General features: G+C 42.7%; 1 protein-coding gene across 3 annotated transcripts; it reads right to left on the bottom strand.

Annotated features, from left to right (window-relative positions):
* Positions 1 to 2,150: 2,150 nt before the first annotated feature.
* LOC102565766 (histidine ammonia-lyase) lies at positions 2,151 to 24,451 on the bottom strand. 3 transcript variants are annotated; one of them, XM_059726345.1, is made up of 20 exons: positions 24,073 to 24,447; positions 23,577 to 23,637; positions 23,421 to 23,448; positions 22,752 to 22,826; positions 22,581 to 22,653; positions 22,423 to 22,489; positions 22,256 to 22,293; positions 22,043 to 22,168; positions 19,500 to 19,639; positions 17,125 to 17,172; positions 15,656 to 15,803; positions 15,450 to 15,545; positions 15,276 to 15,334; positions 14,473 to 14,553; positions 12,493 to 12,558; positions 12,247 to 12,412; positions 5,890 to 6,024; positions 4,660 to 4,768; positions 4,488 to 4,557; positions 2,151 to 3,026 (listed from the first exon to the last, which is right to left on the bottom strand). In XM_059726345.1, exons 1-20 carry the CDS (start codon positions 24,317 to 24,319, stop codon positions 2,871 to 2,873), a joined length of 1,989 nt encoding a protein of 662 aa, XP_059582328.1. In that variant the 5' UTR covers positions 24,320 to 24,447; the 3' UTR covers positions 2,151 to 2,870. The 3 variants fall into 3 exon arrangements, with proteins under 3 accessions (XP_059582328.1, XP_059582329.1, XP_059582330.1); XM_059726346.1 differs by lacking the exons at positions 4,488 to 4,557; positions 4,660 to 4,768 and having other exon boundaries at positions 2,982 to 3,026; positions 24,073 to 24,449; XM_059726347.1 differs by lacking the exons at positions 4,488 to 4,557; positions 4,660 to 4,768; positions 5,890 to 6,024 and having other exon boundaries at positions 2,982 to 3,026; positions 24,073 to 24,451.
* Between the last annotated feature and the right edge of the window lie 3,370 nt (positions 24,452 to 27,821).

Raw genomic sequence — 27,821 nt, 5'->3', positions numbered from 1 at the left:
GAGGTTTGCCTTGAATTTGTCTCCATCCCACTGCTACAGCAGCAAAAATAAATCTGGGGGTGTTTCAGGTATCCCCTTTGCCCTCTGCCTTCCCCCAACTTCTTTCCCCTGCAGCCTCTTCCTCCACTTCTTGCTCTCAGACCCTGCTTTCCCTGAGCCCATAGAAGTGAGAAGCAAATTTGAAAACACTGGCCACGTCTACATGAAACACTGACTGCTCAGTCATTACAATGCAGTAATTTAGTTTACACAAGTACTAAGTGACTGAGCAGTAACCAGAGTTACTGTGCAATAACATCACTGAATGGCTTCTAGGTCAGGCTGATTGTGCAGTAGTTCATTTCTAGTGTGCAATAGCATCATGTCATGCTTTCTGCCACACGATGCTACTGCACACTAGTAACAAGCTTCTCGTGTAGATGCAGCCACTGACCTTGAAACTAAACATAGGTGTAGTAGTTTGAATGTACTACCTATAGACTTAGTTCATGCAGAATTGATGAATGTTACCTTTTTGGGAAACTGCTGCAAATTTTAGCACAGGTGCTCCATAAACACATTTATATAAGCAGCACTTTGGCACCTACTTATATATAGTACAAACTTTGTTAGGGGGTGGGGTGGGGATGTTTTGTGTTCCAAGCCAAATCAATTCCAAATCTGTGAGTCGACCCAGAACCACAAGTGGCCCTACTACTGGCAAATATCCTCTGCCACACCTGGGGCTTCAGATGTTCTTTGTTCAGATCCTTTGGCAGGAATCCTATGTGCAGGACGGACCAAGCCTGGAAGCTCAGGGTTTGGATGCCCCCAAGTTTTGCTTGCCCTCAGGCATAAGGGTGCAGGAGCAAGCTAGAGAAGTGCCTCCTATTTCCATAAAGTGGGCATAAAGCCAGGATCTTCCCACTCCAGCAGCAAGTGGAAGATGAAGAATACATTACCTCTGCAGGTAGTACCCAATGCCAGAAAAACAGTTATACCCAAGTGCAACTAAAAACACTGCCTTAGTGGTAACACCACTTCCCCATATAGTGCAAACTATGCATATTAGTTCAAAACCAAAAAGCTCATGATTTACCATATAGTTAATTGGGCCAGACCCCAGCAGAGTCAACAGCATTTCAAGTCAAGGTGGTCTCCACAGCTCGGAACTGCTCAATATGTGTGTGTACTGCATATATCCCCTACAAAGCATGCATGTGCTAATTAGACCCTGACTCATGACTGCAACGGAGTGTTCTTGTCATGATTCCTGGGATGCTCCAAAAATTTATATGCAGATGAGACACAAGACAACTTGGTCTGGCTTCATCTCATGGAAGGCAGGGCCACATGAATCATATGCAACAGGCTGAGAGAGGGGGCAACAGAGCGATTTGGGGTGAACTGTTTGGGACCCCATACGGTGACATTTGCCAGACATTTAAGGATGGTGAAGGAACAGGAATCATTGGAAATGGGAAAGAAAGGCATAGCTCAGCTGTGAGAATGAAGAGGAAGTCAAAGTGTATGCAATGCAGTGGCTCACCATGCTTTGAAAAAGAATTGGCAGTTAAGAGGACTGTGCTTAATGGACACTATTCTATATCTTATTCAGAAGCACTCACCTGGCATTGCGGTAGGTTTCCATCCATATTTGCCAAATGTGGGTCGTGTGTTTTATAATCATGCTCAGTGCTGGCTGCATTTAATCAGCTTCATAGTCGGTTTCCATTTACTGAGCACATGCTGCTTTTGGCAGCAGTTTAATGCTAGACAATCTAGTTAATAAAGTTTCCTTATATGTGAATGTAAGGCAAGGGTCTTTTTTTCCCCATGCTGATTGGACAAAAATCCTGGTCTTGTATTTGAGTAAACATAGTATTTAACTTCCACTTAATCAGCACTATGTTTGAGAGAGATGTAAAACAGATAGGGATAAAGGTAACCAAGAGGAACTCTGGTCCTGTTGGAATGCAGAATGTCAGACAGGCCGCTGACCCAAGAGTGGGACCATCCAGATGGACTGAAGTATGAAATTGAGGTCGCTTGGTTCCAATCCTCAATTATACTGACATCAATGAGAATAGAAAAAGAAACAAAAAGTATACCCATTCCTGAAGGGTGACACAATTCTGTTTAAGATGAACAGAATCAAAACCAAAATCAAATTACTTGCTTAAAATATCCTTTTTTAATTTTCAGTAGGGTAAAGTATTAAGCAATTTGGCTTTCTCCAACTGCAAAGCCCTGGAATTAAAAAACTGTATTATACCAACTGCAGCACATGAGCAAATTATAAAAATAACTAGGTTTATTCACAGGAAGAACTTATTTTTATTTAAATAACATTCAATCAGTAAGAAAGTGGTAACCCAATAAAATTCTGCAATTATAGTTACCAACTACATAATATGAAGAAGTGTGTTCCACCTATATTTATACATAGTAAATAAAAGCATTAACCCAAATCACACAGCACTTCAGCTAAGATCCCATTTACTTTCACAGAAGTTTTACCCAGACAAGTACTGTAGGGTTTGGCATATTGCTACTGAAGCCAATTGTACCATCTTTAATCTCATTTGTCCAAATTCAGAGCTGGAACTGGTAGATGCAAGTCCCCTGAAATCATCAGTTGTACAAATACATTTTAATTTAGCCAACCGTTTTAAGTTTTGTTGTTGCAATACATCCTATTCAACTTAAACCACTCTATAACGCCACACTGCTTTATTACAGGTGGAGAAACTGGCAAATAATTTCTCAGTCATCCACAGATTTTCAATCAATTCGTTGACATAAATATGATTTTTCTGGGGGCATGAAATAATGTCCCTCAAAGGAAGCATTGGAAGGAATGTTTCTCTATATCAGACTTAACTGAACGTTTAAAGCTTTTCCTGAACATCATTATCCTCCTGCTCAACACATTTATCATTTACCATCAAGGAACCCAAGGAAAAAGCTGTAGGTGAAGTGGGTCTTGATTCAGGAATATGTTCTCTTTTGTATTTCTCAATGTAAGGTTCAGCTACTTTCCAAACCTACAGGACAGAAAGAGAAATGACAGTCAGGAATACAGACTGAGTGACTTCATATTTCTACTTAGATGTCAATACACAAGTTTAGAAACCTCCCTGCAACCAGTACAGGGGAATAACCAGAAGTTATAAATAACCATGTGAACCCCAGAAATAGGCACAAGTTCTGAGATGGTGACTGGAGATTTATTTGACACCTGAGCACAAGTATGAGGGGACAAGAAATGACCACTGCCCCAGAGAGGCAGGATTAGTGTTGTCAGTTTGGAGATCTACACCTTCTCTGGTGGCCCAAATGATGAAGATGATGATGAAGTAGGAGAGATAAGGGATATTAGGGATGCCTCACTGGAAATCACCTCGTCATACAAGCAGCGAAAGTTGTTTAGAATGAGTGGGTGGATGCCAGAGAAGAAGGAAAGCATTGCTGTTGGTAACAGATATGAGAAGATGCTGGAGTGGAATTTACAAGAGAAACTAGAAGTTGAAAGGTTTTCCCTTTTTCCCCTTGACTCCTCTAAGACTGTGAGAAAGGTAGATTGTTAGAGTCTATAGGGTTGCAAAGAGTCTGATCAGTACCTACTTCTCTTTCTAATTCTTCTGGTTTTTATTTTAATAGTGTAAAAAACCCAAACAGCTGGCCTGTGTTAATAGATGTCCCAGTAAATGCTTTTTCCTCTTCATTCTCATGCTGAGGATAGGACTGTCCTTCTTTCCTTCCTATTCCCTGATTCTGGACCCAAAACAACAATGAGAAGAGTGGATCCACTCTGCCTGACCAGCACCCAGAGTCTTGCTGTCTTCAGTGGAGTTTGGCATGGATGTAGGGCCTGCCATCTGGAAGTTTAAAAACTGAGTTTCGATCTTTATCTGTAAAGTTCTGTTATCTAAGCCATTCTTAAGAATACAATTGAGGAAATGTGTTTCTTAATATATCATTTAAAATGTAGGTGTCACTTTAAAACTTCAAGCCAGTGGTTCTCAATCTTTTTATATTCAAGGCACCCTCTTTCACTTGCCAACTTGTTCACTTGTTTTCTTGGCTACTGAAACATAATAAAGCAATTCTTCTGTTGCAAAGAGCTCAGAAAGACCACAACAGATCCAAAATGTTTTTGACACTATAGATACCTATTTAAAATACTGCAGTTGATCTTGTCAATCCTAACACCATTAGCCATTGGCACACCTAGCACTATTAATATTGTGAGGAATTGTGTCACCCTTAAAAGGATCTCTCAGCACCCTCAGGTGCTATGGCACTGTGGTTGAAAATCACTGCTCTAACCCAAACGATCTCCATATGTTTTCTTCAGAAGATCTGGCAATAAAACTGCACATGGAAGGGTAAGAATAGTCTTCTTTCTGTGAAAGATAACACTGAGGGACATTTTAAAGGGAAAATGGCACGGTCCTTCCCAAAGGATCAATTCTATTGTACAAATGCCGAATATCAACACATGCCTCTTGGTCTACAAGGAGCCTGTGAGTCACCTCAATGTCCGGAGCCATGAAGCGATCCTTCATCCAAGGCCTGAAAGGAGACAAGTTGAGAACATTGGCCAAACATTAACCACCACCAAAGTTAGCAGGGCTTCAAAACTGTAACCTCTGGGAAACATTTATTTGATGTTACCTTACAACAGAGCGCACAAGGTCATAGACTTTCTCCAATGGGGTAGTTGTTTTCAAGGGGCGTAGAAACTCAATGCCCTGGCAGGCTGCAAGAAGTTCAATTGCCAACACTAGGAAACCAAACAGCGAAAGGTAGGACAGAGATTTTCAGGATGTACAATTCATTACGAGTTTACAGTTGAAGAGCATTTCTAATTGGAGTGTGGTATGATTATTGATCATACTTAGGCCCTCACCTCTTCAGTGCTATGCAAATACTAATTGATCCATGTGGCATACTGGGGAAGGCAGCCAGATAAGAGGCCTATTTACAAACAGGAAAACAGAGGCAAAAGTCCAGCACTTTTAAATAGTCTCTTATTTGGATACTCAGAGATGTTAAGTGTGATTCTTCAAGGTGCTAGGCAATCACAGTTCCTTTTGTACTCAGCTGTGATAGATGCTTACTGCTCCTAAAAATATCTCTCAAGTTATCTTTGTTTCAACACCCAATAAAAGAGGCAGCCTTAAGGCCAGATGAAATATGGAGATGGGCCTAAGCTGTAAAAGTCAGATCCAGGTTTAAAACACTCAAGGGAACTTGGGGGTTCAGGTCTGGAGTTCCTTTGTGCCCACTTCTCAGAGCTCTTTGGCAGCATGAAAAGAGTTTTCAAACAAATGTGTACTGGAAAAAATTGCACAGCCTCTGTCCTTGTCTCACCTGATGAACTAGTGGAATTAATCCCTCACATTCATAAGGGCCAAATTAAACTAAGGAAAACTTTATCAAAGAAATATTGTATTCTTCAGTTGCACATTCACTTTCCTGAGCATGACAAACAATATTTTGTATTTTATAGAATCTGACTGCCGAAGCACCCATTGGTGTAAACCTATATAAACCAAGGTACATATGCTGTTTTTGTGCTATATATTGTTAATGTCTTTCCAGCAACAACTAAAATTTTTACTGTCAAAAGATGCCATTTTCATCTCTAATTAATGAAGAATGGAAAAATTTTGGCTGACTGTCATATTATTAAGTAGTTCTGTTTCAATGCAATTCACCTGAATCATACCTGTTAGAAAGAGATTTGAGTAAAACTAACTATTTAAGAACTTACCTTAAAAACATTTTTGGCATTACCAAAGTGTCTACTTGCTTAAAATAATGACATTTAGAAGGAATCATTCTTAGTTTTAATCCAGTTACGATACAAAAGATCTCTGTACAATCAGGTCTCAATTTTACCTTGTTCAACATGTTCAATAACTCTCAAGGCTTTTCTTGCAGCCCATCCTCCCATGGACACATGATCCTCTGTAGCAGCACTGGTTGAGAGAGAATCCACAGAAGAGGGGTGGCACAAGGCTTTATTCTCAGAAACTGCAAAAGTCCAACATGACTAAATGGTACACTGTGTAGGCAAAGAGGTGCTAGAAACAACAGATACATCTGAAAGATGCTGCAGTGAGAAACACATCTAATTCAGTGCACACAATGAAGCATTGCAAGTGTGCAGCACTGCTGTGGCTTGACCAAGTCATCTGCTGTATCTATTATTTTGCCTCTACAGATGGCAGTCATTAGGGGTCTTCAGATGCTGATATGAAACTAACTATAAAAAGCAAAATGTATATGAAAAATTAATTCAAAATATATAGTACTGCTAAGCCCAGTATTAACACTAATCTTCTATTCTTGCTTGTCCACCCCCATTCTGCCTGGGAGCCACTGGAATATTCCTGTGACAGAGAAGGGATGGCCAGACCATCTCTACAAGCCAAAAATTCAAACTTTGATTCCCAGTGTAGGTCATATGTAGAGTGCCCCATTATGTGCTGCTGCGTACCATTACTTCTATGTTATTTGGCACCCTCTTCTGTTAGGATGCACGGTGCCCACTGGCACCAACCTTGCTACAGTACTGGCAGAATTAACTCTTCAAATGTCCATGAGGATGTTTTAACTTATGGTAGGGACCACAGCACTCTATTTTGACTCCAGAACCAGGAAAATACAAGGACTACTTTTTCTTCCAGCTCCTTTGGTACTAAGCCTTGGGATATCTGGCCTAGAGTGGGATACAATTGTATACTTTAAATAATTCTGTTTCCCCATTTGACCCATTCCAGCTAAATAGTCTAGAGCTGTCTTCAGTCTTCTCCTTCTTCTTGGACAAGTTCAGTTTCTGACCACCTCACATCAGACCTTTCCAGGTGACCCTCACTTCTTGCAGTTTATGGTTTGCAGGGTCAAGCCTACCAAACTTGCAGTTGTAAAAGAGTCCCTGAAGAACACAGAAGCAAGCTTGAACAGTGGAAGTAGTACAGGTCTGGAAAATGGTCTTGTCTGCTGCTTCAGGAACAAGCATTTTGGCATTTCCAAAGGGATCAGTTTATCCAGTTTCTTTTTGTCCAACATACTATCCAAGGTATAGCTGGAGGAATGATTGAGACTATCAGCTGATGCATCAAGCCATTTCTAATGAGCACTGTGCAAACTCTCTCTGTAAATGTCAACCTCCCCTGGTGCTAGATCAAGGATGACAGCCGTTGGTTCAATCATCCCAAGAGCAGGTTGGTCTGTTTCAAGACTGTACTGTCCATACCCCATTGCAAAACTCACAACAGGCCCAGTCACACAATTCTGGCTCCCCTGAATCTTCCCCAATAGTAATGAGAGTTTTTGACTAAGAAGGGATTGTAGGATCAAACCAAACATTTGTACTTGCAGGAGGGGGCTCAGTTGGTAAAATCCATTCTCACTTGAGGAGAGATGAAATGAAGCTCTTTTCACAGTGCTCAGGCTCCATTTGGTCCCAGATTTTTCACTTAGAAGCCATTCAAATAGAATATAGCTACAGCCTCCCTGCCAGCTGGGGAGCTCCAGAGCTCCAAGAGCAACACTGACTGACTGCAACCAAGATGCTCTCTTCCCAGGTGCTGGAGAGCAACACACAGCTTGTCAGGACTGGGCCACAAGCCAGTTGGCATGCTTGAGGAAACAACAGCAGGCTCCTGAAAGCCTGCACATGGCTGACTATATGAGCTGACCTTGGTAAAAACAGTGCGACCAAACAGAGCTGCCCGCAAAGAGGCTAGCAGTGTTGCCAAGACTTGGGTTTTGGCTGAGAATTCAGACTGGGACTGAAGGCAATCTCATGATGGCATAAAGCATGTTGGCCTCCTGCAAACTTCTGAAAATCCCTACTTGATTTGCTGCCTGCTCCTGTTGCCCGCCTTCTGGGGTAGAGGAGCCAATCACAACAGCTGCACAAAGCAGCACTTCAAGCAACCTCAGAGAAAGAGAGCAAGGAGGTGGGAACAGCAGCAGCAATTCAGCTGCTTTGAGCAGTTCCACTTCCTTCTTCCCTGTACCCTTCTGTGCACGATGGGGATGCTTCCTCTACTCCACCCCCTTCAATGCTGTCGTCCTGCAAGTTAGGTTGACATGAAGGCTGTGATCAGAATTTCCAGCTAAGTAGGTGGCAGGCAAATGTGGGTGCAAGAACTTCTGAAGTGACAGCTGAAATCATCTTGCTCAATATGCTTGGGAGAACGGTTAATGCTGACTTACATACAAAGGCACTGGAGATGAACAGGGAGAGCTAAAAAAATAACAGCACATAACAATAAGGAGTATTTTGCTGTGCCCATGCTGACTGAAAGCCAATGCTGAATGCAGTAGTCCTTCCCTGCACAAGAAGCCAGAGTCTGGAAGGGAGGGCTGGCAGTCTCCCACCAAGAGATACTACATGGAACTCCAGCCCTGCCTCCTGAATGTATAGAAGTACATGTAATGTATGTAAAGTTCTCACTTTATTGAATTTGTTTGTGGGCTTATTTTGGTTGCAGGGTTGAGATGGGTCCTTGCTTATTTAACAACCTTGGTTCCACTGTCAGTTCTCCTCCCCTTCCAATTTACCCCTTTCCTGGAATAACACATTATTTAACTTTTTATTTGTTCCTGCTGCATATGTGAACTGTGATTTCCAAGATGTCATGTGGTTTGGTATTGGTTTCTGCACTGGACTACTAGTTGGAGTCACCAGCTACTATAAGGAGGCCCAGAGATCCCTGAGGTCCACTATGCTTATGGATCTAGAAGATATCACTGGGATATTTTTTTTTTTTTTGGGGGGGGGGGGGGGCAGAGCTCCTTATCTACCCCATCTATTACTTCAGGACCAGCATCGTGTTTATCAGGAATGCACAGCATTTTGTTTTATCCTCAGTCTAGAAAAATGGAAAAGGCCAAACTAACAAAATCCTACTGAAAAACAGGGACAGATTCTGAATAGGTCTCCCTCATCAACAAGATACGTCTTAGCTTTGATGAAGCTTATCTGGTTAGTGTCCTGCAATCAACTAGGTGCTCTGAAGAAGTCAAAGCCAGATGAATACTTTACACCTCTGATCTAAAGCAATTCACTGTAACATGCAAGTGCAAAGCAGCATGATAGTGGATTTGCACCTCAGCAGGTGATTTCAGAAGATGGCTTCATACCTTAAAAGAAAGGGGTTAAAGAAAAGAGAGTTGAAACTACCTTGGTCCATAATATTCTACTCATTTCACAGCAAACCTGCTAAGGTTCTTACCCAGGAAGAGAGGATCTAGGCTAATGTCAAGGCACACTAAAGCTCATAGTACCTGCTGCACTAGTCAATCAATGCATCCTTTACAATTTCTTATAGCTCCTAGATAATGAAACATGTGGTGGAGGAATGCAAGCAATCCCAGAATAGGAACAGCCTTTACCAAAGGCAATATGCCTGGAAAGGTTGTCAGCCAAGTCCTCAGTGGGAGGACAGTTTTGAAGAATGGAGAGAACTAGGTATTCACATGGTAATGGAACAGATGCCTGGAAAGTGGGGCAAAGGAAGAGGGTGATAAAGAGTTCGAGATGACCTATCTAGTTTTGGGTGCCACTCTTCAAGAGGGATGTGGACAACCTCGAGAGGGTTCAGAGGAGGGCCACTTGTATGGTTCGGGGCCTGCAAGCAAAGCCCTATGAGGAGAGGTTAAGTGCCCTGGATCTCTTCAGCCTCTGCAAGAGGAGGCTGAGAGGTGCTCTTGTGGCCATCTACATCGGGGGGGACAGCAAGGAATAAGAGATGCTCTGTTTACCAGGGCACCCCTTGGAGTAACTAGGAACAATGGCCACAAACTGACAGAGAGCAGAGTTAGGTTAGACATCAGGAAGAACTTTTTTACGGTAAGAATTGCCAACATTTGGAATGGGCTTCCAAGGGAGGTGGTGCTCTTCCCTACCTTGCGGGTCTTTAAAAGGAGGCTAGACATACATACACCTGGCTGGGGTCATCTGACCCCAGTGTTCTTTCCTGCCCAGTGCAGAGGGTTGGACTCAATCATTTGCTAACATCCCTTCTGGCCCAAACTTCTATCAATCTATGAATCTATCAATAATATCTTTTATTTGCGGTGCACCTGAGTCTAAGGTACTAGAATATGTACTGAATATCCTAGAACACTGTGCACTAGAAGATGTATTTGAGAGCAGTAGGTGTAGAGAGGACTCATACAAAAGGTTTAGAAAGTCTACTAAAAATCCAGGAGAAAAGCTCTCAAGCTATCTAATGAAAAATGATAAACAGCCTGATAGTGTGTACTCTAAAGGGGAAATATTTTCAGAAGGGCTGAATTATAGTTGCCTTAACCCTCTTTATAAAAGAGCACTTTATTGTTGCCAAAACTCTGCTTTTAAGACCATAGGGACCAGCCTCCCCTGGAATAGGGACTAGGAGATGAAACACAGATGATGTGTACCTTTGTGTAAATAGTCATGTAGGTCTGGGAATGGATCCCCAAAGAACCTCCTGTTATATAGGCTTTCTGTATTTTGTATACTCAAAGTTTGAGGTAGTTTTCCAGAGTTGTTGTACCTGGGATGGTCCAGAAAATATGGCAGAGACAAGGCTCTTTTAGATATCTTTTACCAGACTAACTGCATAGCTGAGAGCTGTTGGACAAGCTTTCCGACATCAGGTGCCCTTCCTCAGGTCTCAGGGTCCCTGATGCCTGAAAGCTCATTCAACATCTTTCCCAACTATATGCTGATCCAATAAAAGATTTACCAAAAAAAGCCTTGCATCTCTCATAAATCTTGTGTTTTTGAACTTGATGAGATCGTCAAGGTCTTCAAACTGGGGGATTCAGAGGGGCAAAGTACTGCCCACCACTGAGAAAAGGCCTGTGGGGAGCTGAGAGGCAGCTCTCATTACACTTATTTAGTTTGTGGGCTTGAGTGAATGTGTTGAATCTGTTAATGGAACTAAATGCATAGCATTACTTTACATTCACAATACATTCCATGCTTGCTAACCTGGCAGCATTCTTTCCCACACTTGTGGCTGGAGTCATTTATTTCTGAATTCCCTTACAAAAACACAACAGTGGAACTTTTTGTTGCACAACTGATTAAGCCCTTTTTTATTTACCATCCTTGATTCCTTTGCCTGTTCTCTTCCCTTTCTTTTCACTTTCTCCTCATCTCTTCCAGAAATAATATGCTCACCTTTATGTTGGTCCTTACTGTACTGTGCCTGGAAATCTTAAGATCCTATAGGACTTTGGACTGACTTATGTATCTGGCTGTCAGATGAAGATACTGAGCCTTAAGAATGCAGAGCTTCATTAAGTGGGTGGGAAGTCACCAACTCTCTGAAGAGGGAGGAATATAAGTGGCTCCATATTCCTTAAGGATCACAAGTGTCCACATTGAAATCAACGGGACTGCTCACATGCTTAATGCTAAGTACATGCATAATTCATTGCAGGAACCAGCCCTGTGATTCTAAATAATTGCAGCTGTACTCAACATTCAGGACCCAACATCTGGATATCTGGAGGTAAGGGGAAGCAAGTGTTATTTGTAAGAGCTGAGAGCCATTTCTCTGAGGAGATTTCTGGTTTGGTATGGGTGCCATGTGTAGTTTACATCCTGGACCCAGTCTCTCATGCACGCATACGGCCAGTCTGACACGTGTTACATACAGCATGTGGGTTCAGTCCAAGACCCTCAGTCAGCACTAGAGGTCAGATGATACAGCACTACAGGCTGGATCCAGCCTGTATCCTTGACACCCCTACTTTAAAGCATGGGTAACAAACTTAAATGAGTTGGTGTGTCAGATCTGGATAACCTACCTCCAAATACAGCCCACAGAGATTCTTGACACAGCTGCCAGAACTACTGTGTCAGCATGGCCAGTATGTAGGAGCTAACATCACCACTCTGCTGCTGATTTGTGCGCCAAACGACAATCCAAAAAGCAAAAATTGGACGGCAGGTAAGGAGCAGAAACTCCATGAGTGCTGGCCATGACAGCACGACAGCTCTCAGAGAAACAGTGAGAAGCCCTATGGGGCAGATCCTGATACAAGTCCTCTGGCCACAGAGAAACCATGCAGACCTGATGACCCACCTCCCCAAGATGGATACAGCCCAAAGGTCGTATGCGTCAAGCCCACAAAGGATCTGCCCCTTGCTTCATAGGGACATCCCCACTAACTCAGTCCCCAAGGTAAGTTGAACTTTCTAATTTGCCCCCTTGTCAATACTGCTTAAGCCTTTAATGAACTCACCCAGGGCTGCAGCTGTGCAGTGTGCAATCATGAAACCAGAGTTCAGACCTCCTTCAGTGACGAGAAAGGCAGGCAGCTCACTGAGTGAGGGGTTGCAGAGTCTTTCAATTCTCCTTTCACTAATTGCAGCTAGTTCATGAACACCGATCGCCAGGTAGTCCAGAGCCTAGGAGAGAACCTTGCTCTATTTAATCAACTATTTAAAAAACAAATCTGAAAATAACATTCAAACAAATGCTTAATTACCTTTGCAGGGTATTCACCATGAAAATTTCCCCCAGAAACAGTCTCTCCCCTGTCAGCAAAAACCATCTTTAAAACTAAGTTAAGGTGGAAACATGAATAAAGCATTTCATAAGTACATATATCTCTGAAGAATATGAATACCCTACTTGAATGAAGAAAGAATAGGTGCTTATTACACACACACACACACACACACACACAGTATCACATCTGCACATTCACTTTTCAGAATATGCTAAAAAACCCCAAACTCCAAACCCAGGCCCCAACTTTTTCATTAAAGAGATACAGCTTAAGAGAGTCTTTTATAAAATGGACGAGACAGGATCATAGAAAATGGGACAGGAAAGGACCTTGAGAGTGACTGAGTCCATTTCTTTGCCCGGAGGCAAAGAAGGATCCACAGGATCTAAACAATTACTGACCAATGCTCGTCTAACCCAGATGTGCTGAACCTCCGGCCCACAGGCCAGAGTTAAAAGCAAGGCTCTGAAATAGAAGCTACTTTACAGGGAGCAGCAAACAGACAGCAGAATTGCAGAACAAATGCTAGCTTGATTAGTGGAACCACTCAAGACCATTAAGAGGAAGAGAGGGTTGTTAACACCTGTGGAATGAAGAGCTTAGAAGGAATCAGGTGTATTATAATGAGCCAGGACCTCAGTGGTCTTCATTACTACTGCCATTGCCAGGCAGTTAGTTTTAAACTTTGGGTGAAACAAGAATCAAAGTGGGGTGCAACTGCATCACTCTGCCCCTCCTGAGTCCACCCCAGCCCATAGTGCTGCCTGGGGCCCGTCTTGGACTGCATTGCCCATGACATTTGCTCAGGCTGAGGCCCAGGCTGTGCTGCCCATGGCACTTGGTTGGGCTGGCACCCCAGATACACCCTACACTGGATCAGGCATGCAGGTATGAGGTCCATGAGCCTGATCCAGCACATGCACCAGCCCCGTGGCACTCATCTAGTAGAGCTGCGCAAAGCTTCAGTCCCTAATTTGATTCGACAGAGATTTGGCCTGATTTGGTGGCCAAATCTCTGAATCCGAATCAAATCAGAGGACCCTTTAATCTCTCCGAATCGAATTGGAACCCTCCAAATTGATTCGGAGAGATTTGGAGATTCGGATATAGACACAGCTTTAAATTTTTTTTCTACAAACCTCTAGGTAGCAGGGGCTCATGAGTGCTGTGATGCTGGGGCGCATGGAACATCCCACATGACCACGGGGGGTTCTCCAGCGTGCTCAGCAGCAGACCCAGAAGTGGACCAGAAGCACTTCTGGTCCATTTCTGGGTCTGCTGGGGGAGCACACACCCAGCTTGCCTCCTGGGCCTGGAGGCTCCCCTGCACCCCTGCACCCACCCAGCTTGCCTCCTGGGCCTGGAGGGGCACCTGGGGTCCCACTGTGGCCGATCGCTGAGCCGGAGGGACATGGGGGGAGCTCCCTGCGCGCTCCCCGACAGACCCGTCCGCCAAGTATGCCTGTGAGACACTCCATGCACCCCAGCATCGCAAAAATCATGATTCACACCTGCTACCTCAAGCTTTGTAGAAAAAACTTCTCTGAATCAGCATCGAATCTTTAGATTTGGATTCAGCCGAATCGAATCAGGGACAGTGATCCAAATCAACAAACTGAATCACTGTTCCTAATACTGGCCAAATCCGAATCCAAATTGAATAGGGCCCGCTTTGCACACCCCTATCATCTGGCCCCTGAGGACCATGGACCCATGAGGCCAGATGAGTTTGACACTCCTGCTTTAAAGCGTAGGTAGTCCCACTGACTAAGTGATTTGCTACTTCAGGGCCACCATAGTTATACCAGATATGTGGGCTGTTGGCAACCTTGGCGGCCCATTGGACTGGAAGGTCTACAGTGAATTTACTACCTTGTTAGCAAATATTTATTTAGAAGGAAGAAAAAAAGGAACCAAACAAAATTTTATAAAAAAACCAAACAAATGGAAGGATACAGGATTGTCTGTTGCGCTATTAATTTCAGTTGTGATTATGCCCTTTACAAAAGCTATTGTATCATTCACCACACCATGGACCTAAAAGAAACAAGAGGACATTTCTACGTGGACTCATCTTCAGGATGCTGACCTTCAATAACTCCATGGTTTAGCAGCGCACCCATGCTTTACGGTGCTCAGACTCTGCCCCTCTAGACGGCTAAGGATTTTCATTTTCATGAAAACTTGGGGGTGCTGGACATACTATAGTCTTCAGAGCTGACTTAATATGATTATGATGATGATACAAATGTATCTGCTTCACCTGTGGGCATTAGTTTTCTCCTTAGCTATAACAACATCTTCTTAGTGAAAATAAATGGTAATTAAAGTTTAGCCAATAGACTGTAGTGCAGTAAATGTTCTTAGGGAGTTAAACTTAGAAAACCCCTTGTCTTAGAAATCTTAGCGTTGTTTAACTCCTTACACAGGCAAAGCATTTACTGCTTAAACACATAAAACCTATGCTTTTTAAGTCATAAATATATTACTTTTTTTCTAAACTACCAAAACAAAATGCCTTCTGATCCCCATGACTGACTGTCTGAAGAGTTTTGTTTTAATAGCGCCGGACAGAGTTCAACACATATTGAATTCATTCCTGAACATGGACCCAGCACAAGATCTACACGTGTTGGAGAGAACCATAAGATAATGTAATTTAAAGGAGATGGCCAACACATAATTGATATTAAACTGAAATTGGGATTTCAGCATCATTGGCCTATCCTTGCATGAGGGAGGGGAAAATTACTTTTTACCTGAGGACAACAGCGCATTGTATATGCATCCTGGACTCTATCACAAAATCTGTGACTCTCTGCAAAAAAAAAAAGAGTTCTTGAATTAAAAAATTACATGCATCATTGAAAGTCCTCAGACTACCCTATACATCAAACAGTCATCTTGCCAGGCAGGAAAGAAAGCTTAATCACCTGCTATTTCTGATGGATGGTGATCCGAATCCAAAAGCGATCTAAATCGGAAAGCCACCTCCATCTGCCCCCGATGTGGACGCACTGAATGAATATCTATTAGAACAAAAGTGATCTTTACCCTCTAGTCTTCTCTTCACGAACTGCTGCCAACAGGAGCAAATGAACATTCAGTAAATGAAGTACATTAAAAATTCAGTACCAACCAGTATCAAAGGCTTTAGTTGTACCCTTCAGGACCTCAAGTGTAAGTGCAGCAACTATGTCAGCTTGTCTAGCAATAGCACTGGCTCTTTCAACTGCTTCACATCCCAGAGAGGTGATCATCTGTGTTCCATTGATAAGAGCCAGACCCTTCAAAAAGACAGCAGGCTTTTATTTGAAGGAAGCCCATTGCAGTTTGTTACTTTAATTCTCATGCCCTGTGCCAGTGAAATAAAGGCTTTTTCTCAATTTCCTAAATTGTCCTAAGCGGAATCAGAAAAGGTACACAGATGCTAATTATCTCAGCTATCTGGTTATTTTTAGTATAGATAAGCCATCGATTGCCTGAACCATAGCAATTTTTAACAATTAGGTATGCATCAACCACTAGACCTAGGAAGATCATGGGAGACCTCCCACTAACTTTAGTGGACATTAAATTAGAACTCTTGCTGCAGGTACGGTGAGCTTTACACAATGAGTATGCTCTACTGTTAGAGCAAGAGTATCACATATGCACACAAAGATTTATGCTTAGAAACTAGTAAGATTTTATCAGTGGGGGTTTTATGGAGTAAACAGATTCATACGTTCACGCCAGTAAATATCTGTACCATGCAAATGCTGGCTAGTGCACATGAACATCTTTAAAATGTGTGTTTTTCAAGTCACAAATATGTTTCTTTTTATCAACTACCAAATCAAAATATCTTCTGGCCCCCATAATACATAATCTAAAATTTAAACATATATTTACATTCATGGTGGCAAAAATCCACCTAAAAATCCTATATTTCTGGTAATAGATGGCTGAGATGACTCCAGAGCAGTGAAACTTAAAAGAGTGACCAGATAGGTCAGTTCTGCAGAGTCTGGTGCTGTGTGGAATAACAGCGAGAGGATGGTTTGCACTGCTTTATAGTAGCTACGAAAATGGGATGTGTACATACTAGTATTATACCACTTTAGCTCCTGACTAGAGTCAGTCTGTATCAGTGAGAGTTAGAGTAACTTCCATTGATGGTTATCCCAGGAATCACTGACAATGGAAAATGTGCATGTGGATGAAGCGATACTGCAGCTGTGATAGTCCAGAAATGATGCGAGCAGAAAGAATATTTTGGGTGATATCTTTTATAGGACAAACTGCATGTTTGGGATAAAGCTGGACAAGCTTCTGAATGCAAAGCATTCTTCATCAGGTTTGTGTGGATGAATGGCATTTACCACCGATAGAAGGACAGAGTTCCAACAGTGCAACCTTAACACATAGGCAGGATATAGCTTTTATCCCAGAATGAGGTCTCTGGTATGTTTCCCCATGCCCAATATGTAATTCCCTTCTAAAACCTGATTTAAAATAATCATTAATTCAACTCAGTTTTAAAATATAGGCGTCATAAACATGAAGCAACAACTGATTAGGTAGGTTGGGTTGTCACCAGTTGGCAGCAGTACATTTTTTTCTTACCTCCTTTGGTTTCAAGGTAATTGGCTTCAGACCATGGGCTTCCAACACCTGTAAAGTAGTTTATTAAAGATTTAATACAAATGCATTTCAAGTATTTGATTGCATGAAATCAGCAAAACAGTTCAACTTTCGGCTTGGCTTTGTTAATGAACAGATTACAATACTGCACAAGAAAGGAAAAGGGGAATTTTTGGCATATAGACATTTAAGCTATTGGTCAATGTAGAGTCCTGTCCAGTACTCTCATTCCCCAGTCAGAAAAGTCTGGAAGTGCTTTGGAAAGTTTGCTGTCCAAGACCATGAAGGAGTAATGATGTTATTCCACATCCTGAAAAAAACTCTTACAGAAAATTAGGGAACAGTCTTGCTTTAAATGCAATCGGAATCCTATCCAAATCCCCTCAACTGAAAGAACAGAACCCGTGGAAGACTGGGAGAAGAAGAGAAGCAGCAACACAAGAGGGACTGCACAGCTTCTTACAAAAGATGCAGAAGCAGCCAGGACACTGAAATAAGAAAGGACAGTCTAGGGTTAATTTACTGGATGGGGAATCAGCAGATTTGGGGTCAGTGCCCTGCTTTGCTTCAGCAATCAATGAGGCCATAAGAATACTAGCCAGTAAAGAACAGAAAAAGATTTAGAAATCCCTATCTTTTTGGATATTCATGGATGGATCAAAGCACTGATCTATCATGGCAGTGATGGAATACAATTTTTAAAAATAGATTTTCATAATGCAGCTGAACGGGCTTCATAATTCTGAAAGTATTCCTTTCAACTCAAATTAATCCACTGAAAACAATATACATTTAAGTCATGTATTTACTGAAATTTATCTACTTAACACCATTATAATCTTGGAAGAAGTCTTAGCAACACCTCTTTCCTCAGGTCTGGAGTCACCTTGGAGTCTTTACTTGGAAACCACACCAATAATCCTTTCTCTTGAGGAATCATCTCAGGTGTGGTGGGACAAAGCTGATGTTTTTAAGATGGCAGATTCATTAGCTTCAGAAATTTTGCTAATGTAACATTATATCTTATCTTTCTACCCGGGTATGGCAGGACACTGTTGGTACCTGCCACTTTAAGGGCCGAACCAGCAGCCAGCAGTTGCTTAATTGCAGCAGCCATTTTAGATCCATGGCTGCCTATATAAACAGGGTAATTTGCTGCTGGGAGCAGGCAGTAACATTGCTTAGCTGCAAGGCTCCATGCAACATCCTGGAGTTAAGGGCAGGAGCTGTAGGGGATGGTTTGGAGGCTCCTGGTCCTGGGCATGACCTAAAACTGCACCCTGCCGGGAGTGGGTGGCCTGGTGGGGCTCTCAGTGGCGTGGGACCCCCCAGGAAATGCCAGGCCAGTTATCGCCCCAGTGAAAGGCGAGTAGCGGCGCCTTAACCCCAGCCCTCACCTTCAGGTGGGCTACTTGTAACGTCAGACTAGAGTATGCCAGGTAAGCTTCTGGAGTCGCCTGAGCCTGCTGGGGGCCAGGCACGCTTTTGGAGTGCATGAGCTGGGAATGGGGGACCCCAACCCATAAGTGCAGGCAGGAGGCGAAAACCCTGCTGAGGTATTCAACTGGTAAATGCTGGAGCCAGGACGAAAGGGTCAAAAGAGCCAGAGGCCCACCGTGAGAGATGCCCACAAAGAGCTAAGAAGCTTGGGGTCCTGACTGGGCCTGAGACGGGGCCAGAGCTTACGGAAGCTGAAGGTCCCCAGGGTTGGGGGCTAAAGCTTATGGGTGAAGGCGACGGTTGAGCTAACTGCCTGAGATGCCATGTGCAAGGCTTGGGCCACGGTATAGGAGTGGAACGGACCCAAGGATAGCCCACCAGTATCAGGGTGTACAATGGACAGTCTCCCGCGTTAATGAACAACTTAATTAATTACCAACAAGGCATGGCAGACGAGATAGGTGGGCGGTGTGCCCAGAGGCAGGTGGGAAGCTAGCCCTGTGGCTAGCCAGGGACTCCCACTTCACCACACCGGGTCCTAGTACCTGTAGTATCTTGCATCATAGTTCTTCTGCGTATCAAAAGATCATGTATCGGAAGGCATTAACATAATACCCAGGGTGGCAAATCCAGGATGCATGGGTTTGCATATTCTGTTATTATGTTTTACCTTTCTCCACAGTATTAGTCCTGTACAGCAAACTAATGTTGGCAGCAGCCCTAAAAGTCAATGTCCATTGCAGAAACAAATACTTCAATCATAAGTCAGAAGTGCACAAAATACACAAGATTTTAAATGTTTTGAATATAGTGTGGTTTTTGATCAGAAATTCTCTCCTATCCTCCCACAATACCCATTATTTAACCAAAGCCAATGGAAGGAAACAGGTGAAGTGTACTGATCACCAATATCTTACATATTTAGCATCAGCCCAGCCACTCTTTGGGGACCACATCTTTCCTTCTCCTATTAACCCCAGGGCAAGATGAGAAAGTGGGGCTAAGTCTCCACTGGCTCCAACTGTTCCTTTCTCGGGTATATAAGGCAGGCAAGATGCTAAGGAGAAAACAGAAATCCATTTTTTGTTAGAGCTGCCATCCATCATCTCTTGAAAACAAAGACACAAGTGGAAGAATCCTCCTCAGGTAACCTTGTAGTTGCATACTGAAATATGGACCAATTAAATAAAAAACTTTGACCATTCTTCTCTTCCAGAGCAAACTGGGATTTGTTTGCAGTTCCATAAAATACCTTTTTATGCAAAGTTTGTGGTTTAGAAAAAACACAACTGGGATTTATTCAGCAAAATAAACCTATTACAGTTTTGATTTTAAAAGTACCTTAATCCCAAAAAACACAAGAAGCCAAGAGTTAAGGTTGAAAGCCCAGCTCTATATGGAATGGAAAAACATCAGATAGGTCACAGCATCTCCAAATTATGGGGTGGGGACTAACAGAAAAGACACATTTTTATTTTAATCATGTTAAAGGGCTCATCCTAAGCGAATCCTTTAAAAACTGGAACTCACTCAAATACTACATGGCTTTGATTAAGTCACTGGAAATCTCAGTCCAAATACAGATCATACTGGCATCATGTACTTGCCTGAACAAATCTGGGATGGAGCTTCAGTCCCTGAAGGCACTATATACCCAGCTCCCTATTACAGGTTTTGCAGCATGGAGCATTTTTTTAACCCTCAGACAAGGCAAGAACGAGCCAATAGGCCACTGTAGCTGATCTCAATCAACCTTTGGAGATGGTATTATAATTATAGTGTGTGTATGTACACATGTACATACACACACACACACACACACACACACACACACACACACACCAGGGGAGTACTTATCATATTTTTGAGAGCTGAATCCTCTTTAGGAAAATGAAATCAAATGACATCCCCACTCATCTTTAAACTGGCCATGTATTGCTGAAAGCCTAACCATGTTCTTTTGATAGACCTTCTATGCTACCATCTTACTCCTCTTAGTTTTCACATCTCTCCCACAAGGCATCCCCCCCACTCTTCAGCAAAGGCTTATTAGTAGCTATTTGTGCACCCATGGTGAAACCTTGGCCATTAAAACAGGGTCCTGAGGCAACCCCCCAGAGTATCCTCACCACCTCATTTCAGATGTTTATATAAGTGGACCTTATTGCTGTAGTGGCAAGACTGAGGTATCAGCCACCACGCTGTAGGCACACGTTCACATACATGCACACAGAAGTACTGTTAGATGGTTTTAATTTAAAAAAAAAAAAAAAACCCAAACAAAACCCCAAGATCAGTGAGCATCACGTTTTTTAGAAAGTTAATTTCCGAGGGCAATCCATCTGGTCTTCCTCCCTTGGAATAAGACTCCTTGTCAGTTATAAACCAAGAGGAAACCCAATCATTACACTTTTTAAATGCTACAGCTTCAAAATGTATGATAAAAAAATCTCACTTTGGGACAGAAACGTATACGCTAAGTTTTACCCCCAAACTGTTTGATGTCGAAAGGTTTTAAAAATCCCTGAACATAGTGAGTTGCAATGGACAGGCACATATGCCTTTTACAACAATAGCATTTCCATTTGGTATTGCTGTAGCAACCAAGATTTCACACACCACTAGGGATGTTCACCTCACTTACAGGTTCTTTTATTCCCAACTTGAGGGAATAAAAGAACTCTGATTTTCAGAGGGCTGGTCCTCAGCACTAACAAGAAACTCAGACCCCTTAGCAAATGCCTCAAGTTGGACAGCCAAAGTCACTGTTGGCTGCTAACAATGGTGTGTTATGCTATATATAGTCCAGGCTCCTTCGCCACTTTTCCAATAGGTGTGAACTTTCCAATCCAAACATAACCTGAAAAAGGCAGAGCTCCATGTCAGACCAGCTCCACTGCTATAGGAGAAAAACAAAGGTAAAAACTAAGTTGAAATAGCCATAGTGATGGAACTGGTGATAACTGGAACTATTCTCCCTTTGTGGAGGAAGGGAAGCACTGGGGAATGAGTGTTGCCCCTAAACATCACATTGGTCCCATTTTTTCGCTCTTCCAGTCCCCATCTCCCTAGCAAACTAGCTCCTCTGAGACGTGCCACCACTAGATACTCCTGTCCCCTGACATTTGTAAGTCTAGTTTTAGAGCACACAGGGACTGAGCTAGTGTTTGAGACACTGGACTACGATTCAGCATATGGTTCTGCAGCTGACTTCCTCGTATATCTTGGGCAGGGAGGTCATCCAGAGCCTCCAAGCTTCAGCTCCCAATACCCTGTTCCCTGCATGCTTTTCTCCCACCCTTTGCCTCTGCGACCTACTCACAATGTAATGGACTGTCTCTAACTGAGCTTATGCACTGTCTACTACAAAGGGGCTACAATGTTTGTTGGTTTCTCTTGCTACAACCTTCACATAAATAATAAAACAATGGTTGTATTATATTTCTAAACAGCCTTTTACCATTAAATGCATCAATAACTTGCTGCAGAGTTTCCAGGGATATCCCACTGTATCCTTTTGCTAGGACATTGATCCTTAGAGCCAAAAGCATGCGAGATCTCTCTGGGCTCAAAGGCTTCCCAACACCTGCAATGACAGCAATGACCTCCAGGTTATAAACCTCTGTGATAACACTATAGATGAGGAAACTATCAAAATCAATGTTATTACTACCTGCAGAATGGGAGCGAACTAAATTCACTTGGAGTTCCCTACAAAGGAAAAAAAAAAAACATTTAAAAAACAAACAGGAGGCAATGTTTAAAAATAAACTGTTGAAATGATCCAGAGGTCTTTTCCAGACATTTTCTTAAATAAATAAGGAAGTATGGACAACGTACTTGAGCTTACTGTTTGGAATGACAGTCCGGGCAAACTTCCCAAAGCCAGTAGTGATTCCATAAACAACTGAAACAGATGTTACAGAGAACGAACAGGACTCAGAGTCATTTAAACTGACACAAAATTAATGATGGGGGGGGGGGAGGAGTGCAAATACCTGTCTGTTCTTTTACAATGCTTTCAATAACCTCTCTTGATTGTCTGACTTTAGCTTCAGCTTGAGGTGTGAGCTAGAAAAAACAGTCACCATTTATTTATTCCTCTACTTAAAAATCGCACAAGAATAAACAAAAACATACAAAAGTCAGATTCTTTTCAAATCCTTTACCTTGATCTTGTAGAGCCCCTTTCCCAAACTGACCAAGTCTTCTGTTGTCAAATTGTCTCCATCTAAAGAAATATACTACACAACAGACATTTCTTAGAGATGTATATATATGAAGTTTCTAAACCATGATAACTAAATCACAGCACACCATGAAAACTCAAGAGTGAGCTTTTTCTGATACGGAGCTTACCCACAATCTCACATAACAACAATGCCAATAAAAAATACCAGCAAAATACAAATGGTTGACACTGTGCATTAAACAGTCACAGATGATCTTGCAGCAGTTTACTGCTGAGCAAAATGCTTCTGCTGTACTGTTGGTGAAACTGTTCCCTGTAGTAATTACCATAATGCTTGATAATTAATGTTTGTAGAACTGACCGAGTCCTTTGAAAGCTAATGTAGTTCACATTACAAACAAGCCAAGCAATCTGAAATATCTTGTGGGGACTGTGTCTTTCTTCCCCATAGACAAATAAAGACACTGTATTTTCTTTGAACACCGACAGGGCAAAAAAGCAATCAGGTCTTCACTGTTCAGAGGATTCCACTTCACTTCCTTTTTGAACCCCCTTTCCCCCCAAAAAAACAAAAACAAAAAAACCAAACCAACAACAAACTACTAGAATATGACCATTTTTTAATAAGAATACTATTGATTCCTACCTTTCCTGGTTCTCGGTATTTGCTATATCTGAAGATGCATAAAGGAAAATAAGGGACACATAAGCCTAAGAAACGACTAGTTTCTAAGAATGGTGTTTCTATTTTTGTGCATGAGACAATTGCAAGATGAAAAAAATAAATCTTAGTAAAGGATACGTATAAATTTCATCCGGCTGAGATGGAATATAATCTGGAGACATTGCATCTCCCTCAATAACTAGAAGGAAAAACATAAGATACAAATAGAATGAAAACACTCTCCAGTTCTGTGCTGCCAGATGGGAACATTCTGTTATTAGTCATAATAAACCATTAAGAATATTAAACTTATAGCCACCCAGATACCTTTGTATGCTTTTAAGAAAACTCATTAAATGTGCTCATAGTTTGCGCACACACAAACTCTAGAAAACATCTAAAAAAATCCAAGCCATATTGAACACTCAACCCCTAATCCGCCTAACCAGATGGGGCACGCTGTAGAATTTAAAACCTGGCTCTCTAAACTGGGATTGCATATAGTATTTTCCCACGAGACTTAAACTTGGTTTACCACAGAAATACAGTAGAACTTTTCAAATAAATACACACACTTTACCGACTCCTATGCAAGCACAGCTGCTGCGTAGTTAAACATTTTGGGGTTGCTTACCAACTTCAACAAACTCATTGTCCTCTAGGACATCCTCCGTGGCATCATCATGATCCAGCAAGCCACGGCCTTTACATCTCCGAACAAAAAAATTTACTGCTTCTACAGAGGCAAAGCCCCCATTATCAGGCTTGTTTTTCATGTAACGTCTCACAGCTTCCTCTCCCAGCCATCTGATCGTGTTAGTACCAGCTTGGCAAGGCACTGCCAGCCATTCCCCTCGGACATGCACTGTGTACCGTGGCATACTTAGCCTCTGTCTCGTTTTGCCCCTCCACTGAGAACAGCTCCAATATCAAGCAGCTGTCTTCACTATGCATTTTAGCCTGAAAAGCAGAACACCTGACAGGATCCCAATGCTCCAATCAGGCAAAAAGGCAAAAATCCACCCCCAAACATCCGTCTGTGCAAATGAACTAGATAAGAAAAGACCTTTGATTTTCAGCATCTGCAGGATGGTTGAGAGGGGAGATTTTTTTCCAACACAAATTCTACACATAACACTACCAATAAAAGTAGTATTTTTCACTGCCTCATAATCAAGGATCTTGGTCCTTGCTGGTTTAAAAAAAAATCCCCAATTTTCTGATGAAAAAAAGGAACCCAAATTCCACATTTTTCCAGGATTAAAATGAAACACCGCTCTCTATTCATCTATATATTAGTGGTGTTTTATTTTAATCCTGGAAAAATGTGGATTTGGGGTTATGTTTTTGGATCCAAAATTTGGGATTTTTTTTTTTTAAATCAGAGAAAACCAGGATCTCTGCTTATAATAGACAAACTTGAAAATAGATATAGGTAGATCCAAAGGGAAGATTGAAATATAATACTTTTAAAAGGCACCAAGTATATAAATAATTGCATTTGGAGATATGGGGAATCCCAACCAGGTGAGTCCCTTGCATAGGAATTACATGATGACAGCTCCATCCCAGAACTCCCACTATGAATGATACTTTGGGATGGTAAGCCTTTTCCCCAGTGAGAGATATTGGGCAATAGGTTTTCCTGCACTAAAGTGGCGAGAACAAGGGCAGGGAAAATACAGTCCGTGAGCCGAATCCAGCCCGCCAGGCAATTTTATTCGGTCCACAGGTGCCTACCAACTAAGTGTACCCCACTCAGCCCTTCCGCCCACAAGGGTGGGAGCAAGGTGCCCACATTTACACCTCCTGTCAAACATACCCTATTGGGCAGAGCGTGGGACTGGGGCTGGTGGCAGTGCAGAGCCCGTGCCCAGGAGGGCGGCAGAGGCATGGAGCTCAGGTGGGCGGGGTGTGGATTTGAGGGAGTGTGGGGACCCCCCAGACACACCATCCCTCCATGGCACACAGCCCCTGCTGGTGGCAGCAGCAGGCAGGGGTGTTTGTGCCCAGTGCAAGTGCTGCCACCAGCAGCATGCGGCTCCAGCCAGCACTGCACATGGGGGCAAGCAGTGCAGCCACGCTGGCCCCCCTCTATTGCACACAATATACAAGAGTAAGACTTTATGTTTGAGTTATTATACAATCATCTCTATATACACTATGCAAACACAAATCATGCCAAAAATATTTTTTGTAATAAAATTAGAATATGTTATAGTAAGGTGTTTAAATTTTAGTATCTGACTTGGTTTTTTTCTGGTTCCAAGATGACAACCCTCCCCTCCCAAAAGGAGTGTTTCTGGGAGATGTTCGGGGCAGGACTTCCAGTCCCAAGATGGCAACCAGGGGCAGAGCACCTGTCAAGGGGCAGGGCTACCCTTACACCCCTGGACAGCTCACCAAAATTCATTAAGCGGCCAGCCCTCCAGCTGAAATAATTCCCACCGCTGCGCTAGAACGTAGTAGGACCTAACACACTGCCGTAGGTACCTGCTAGAGCAAATTCTCTGCCCTGCAAAGAGAGCACAGGGGAATAGCTTCACCTTGAAGGAAGGAGCTAGGTTGTACCAATACATTTATGCCACACATTATGGCCACAAACAGACATTTATTTCCAGCAATAGAAATTTTCTACCACTAACAATGTTTCTGAGGGAGGGAACAGTACAGGTATTTAGCCTGAAACTGCCCTCTCTCCTCTGCTCTTCGTGCCTTCCCAAGACTGGGTGATCCTGGCCTAAGAAAAGTATGGGAAGCAGCAGCAATTGCTCCAGTTCCAGTCCTGGGGAGGCTGGAGCAGTGGGACAAAGCCCCAGACCCTTGTTTGAGGAGGAGACAGAGAGCAAGAAGCAGTTGGTCTTCCCTTTCTGGTCTATGGCTGGGGCAGGAGCAGCATTCCTCCTACACCTCCTCCAGACCAGAATGACCCCAATCTGGGGAAGGCTTGGGAAGCATCTTCCCACAGCTCAATTCCCTGTCCCCAGGAGGAGTTCGGCACCAGGGAAGTGTAAAAGCATTTGTTCTCCCAGGAGAAACTCTCTTATGAGTGACCTCTGCTGGGAACCACTATTTTTGTTCCAAGAAAATCTCTGTGAATGCCTGTATGCTTACGACTTCTATAGGGTGGTGGAGTGCTCCTCCCTTCTCCCTGCACACCTTCAGGTCAGCCCAGAGGAGTGCAAGAAGCAGGGCTCTTCTCATGTGGGGGCGAACTGGGAAGATTTCCATCGTGGAATAATGTACCCCTCCTGCTAATCAGCTGATGTACAGGATTGAGAGGGGGCCTCTCTTGGGGAGGGAACACTTCCAGTGCCATCTGTTACAACTACTGCTTTTCAGAGGCTGCCAACTGCCACTTGACAACTTGCCCCCTTTCCCAGGCAGGGGAGAAGGCAGGCTATCAATTAATAGGCTCTGTTAAGGGCAGGGTAGGCTCAGAGAGCAGCCCACTAGTGCCCCCTGGCTGGAGAGCTTGCCTGTGAAGCCCTCCAGCTGTGGGGCTGGAAGAACATCTGTACACACCAGCTCTTGGGCTATTTTTCTACCAGAAGAAATTCTTCAGGTGGATGCGGCCAAAAAATCCTCTTCAAACCTGACTTTATCTTTACCAGCAGTTTTTCTCCACTGATGAGTAATGAGCGGGGAAGCCGATAGGCTCAGTGAAGTTTTATATGGATGAAAAACTTGTAATGTGCTTTATTCTAGCAGCACAGCTTCTTTCTGAGGAAGCTTTACTGCAGTACCACTACCTTGCATATAAGTTCCCTAATGGACTTAAAATAGATACAACTTTCTCATGGAAACGGAGTGCAGGTAGAATTGTTGAGACAGTTGTCAGAATCCCTATTTTCAATTATTTTAAAGTGTCTCATAAGTTTAAGTATGGGGTGACCAGTTAAGAGTTGAATGAAACAATACATATCGGAGAAGCCCGAGTCAGCTAGCCAAAATCAATGTTTTAAGTCCCTTATGGATCAGAGCCCACACTGGGAATGTTTATACATGTCCTAGCTGCAAGCCAACATGTTCCAAACTACAATATTTGGTCATTGCTCATAAACCCTAAAAAACAGTAAATAAAATTTTTATAGCCTGTGGTTGTATACATCTTTTGAAAGTGAATTTCAAAACCAACCTAGAGATGGCAGAATTCACAGTTAATAAAAACCCCTCAAATATTGTACTTTTTCATCAGCTCAGTATTCTGCTTATAAACAAAGAGTAGTGCCTTAATCTTCATTTTCATAGAGTGAATCTAGATAGAACCATAGCCACAGGTGGTTTAAAAAACCCCATGCAATTAAAAAAATATATTAAGTTTGCTTGGAGGACTGTGATGCTTTTTTTTTAGGCTTTTCCTCTTTTAAACTTTTTTTTGAA

The sequence above is a fragment of the Alligator mississippiensis genome, chromosome 4 (assembly GCF_030867095.1).
Source record: "Alligator mississippiensis isolate rAllMis1 chromosome 4, rAllMis1, whole genome shotgun sequence".
Classification (NCBI taxonomy): domain Eukaryota; kingdom Metazoa; phylum Chordata; order Crocodylia; family Alligatoridae; genus Alligator; species Alligator mississippiensis.
The sequence above is the reverse complement of the archived record's forward strand: the minus strand, read 5'-3'. Positions and strand labels throughout refer to the sequence as shown.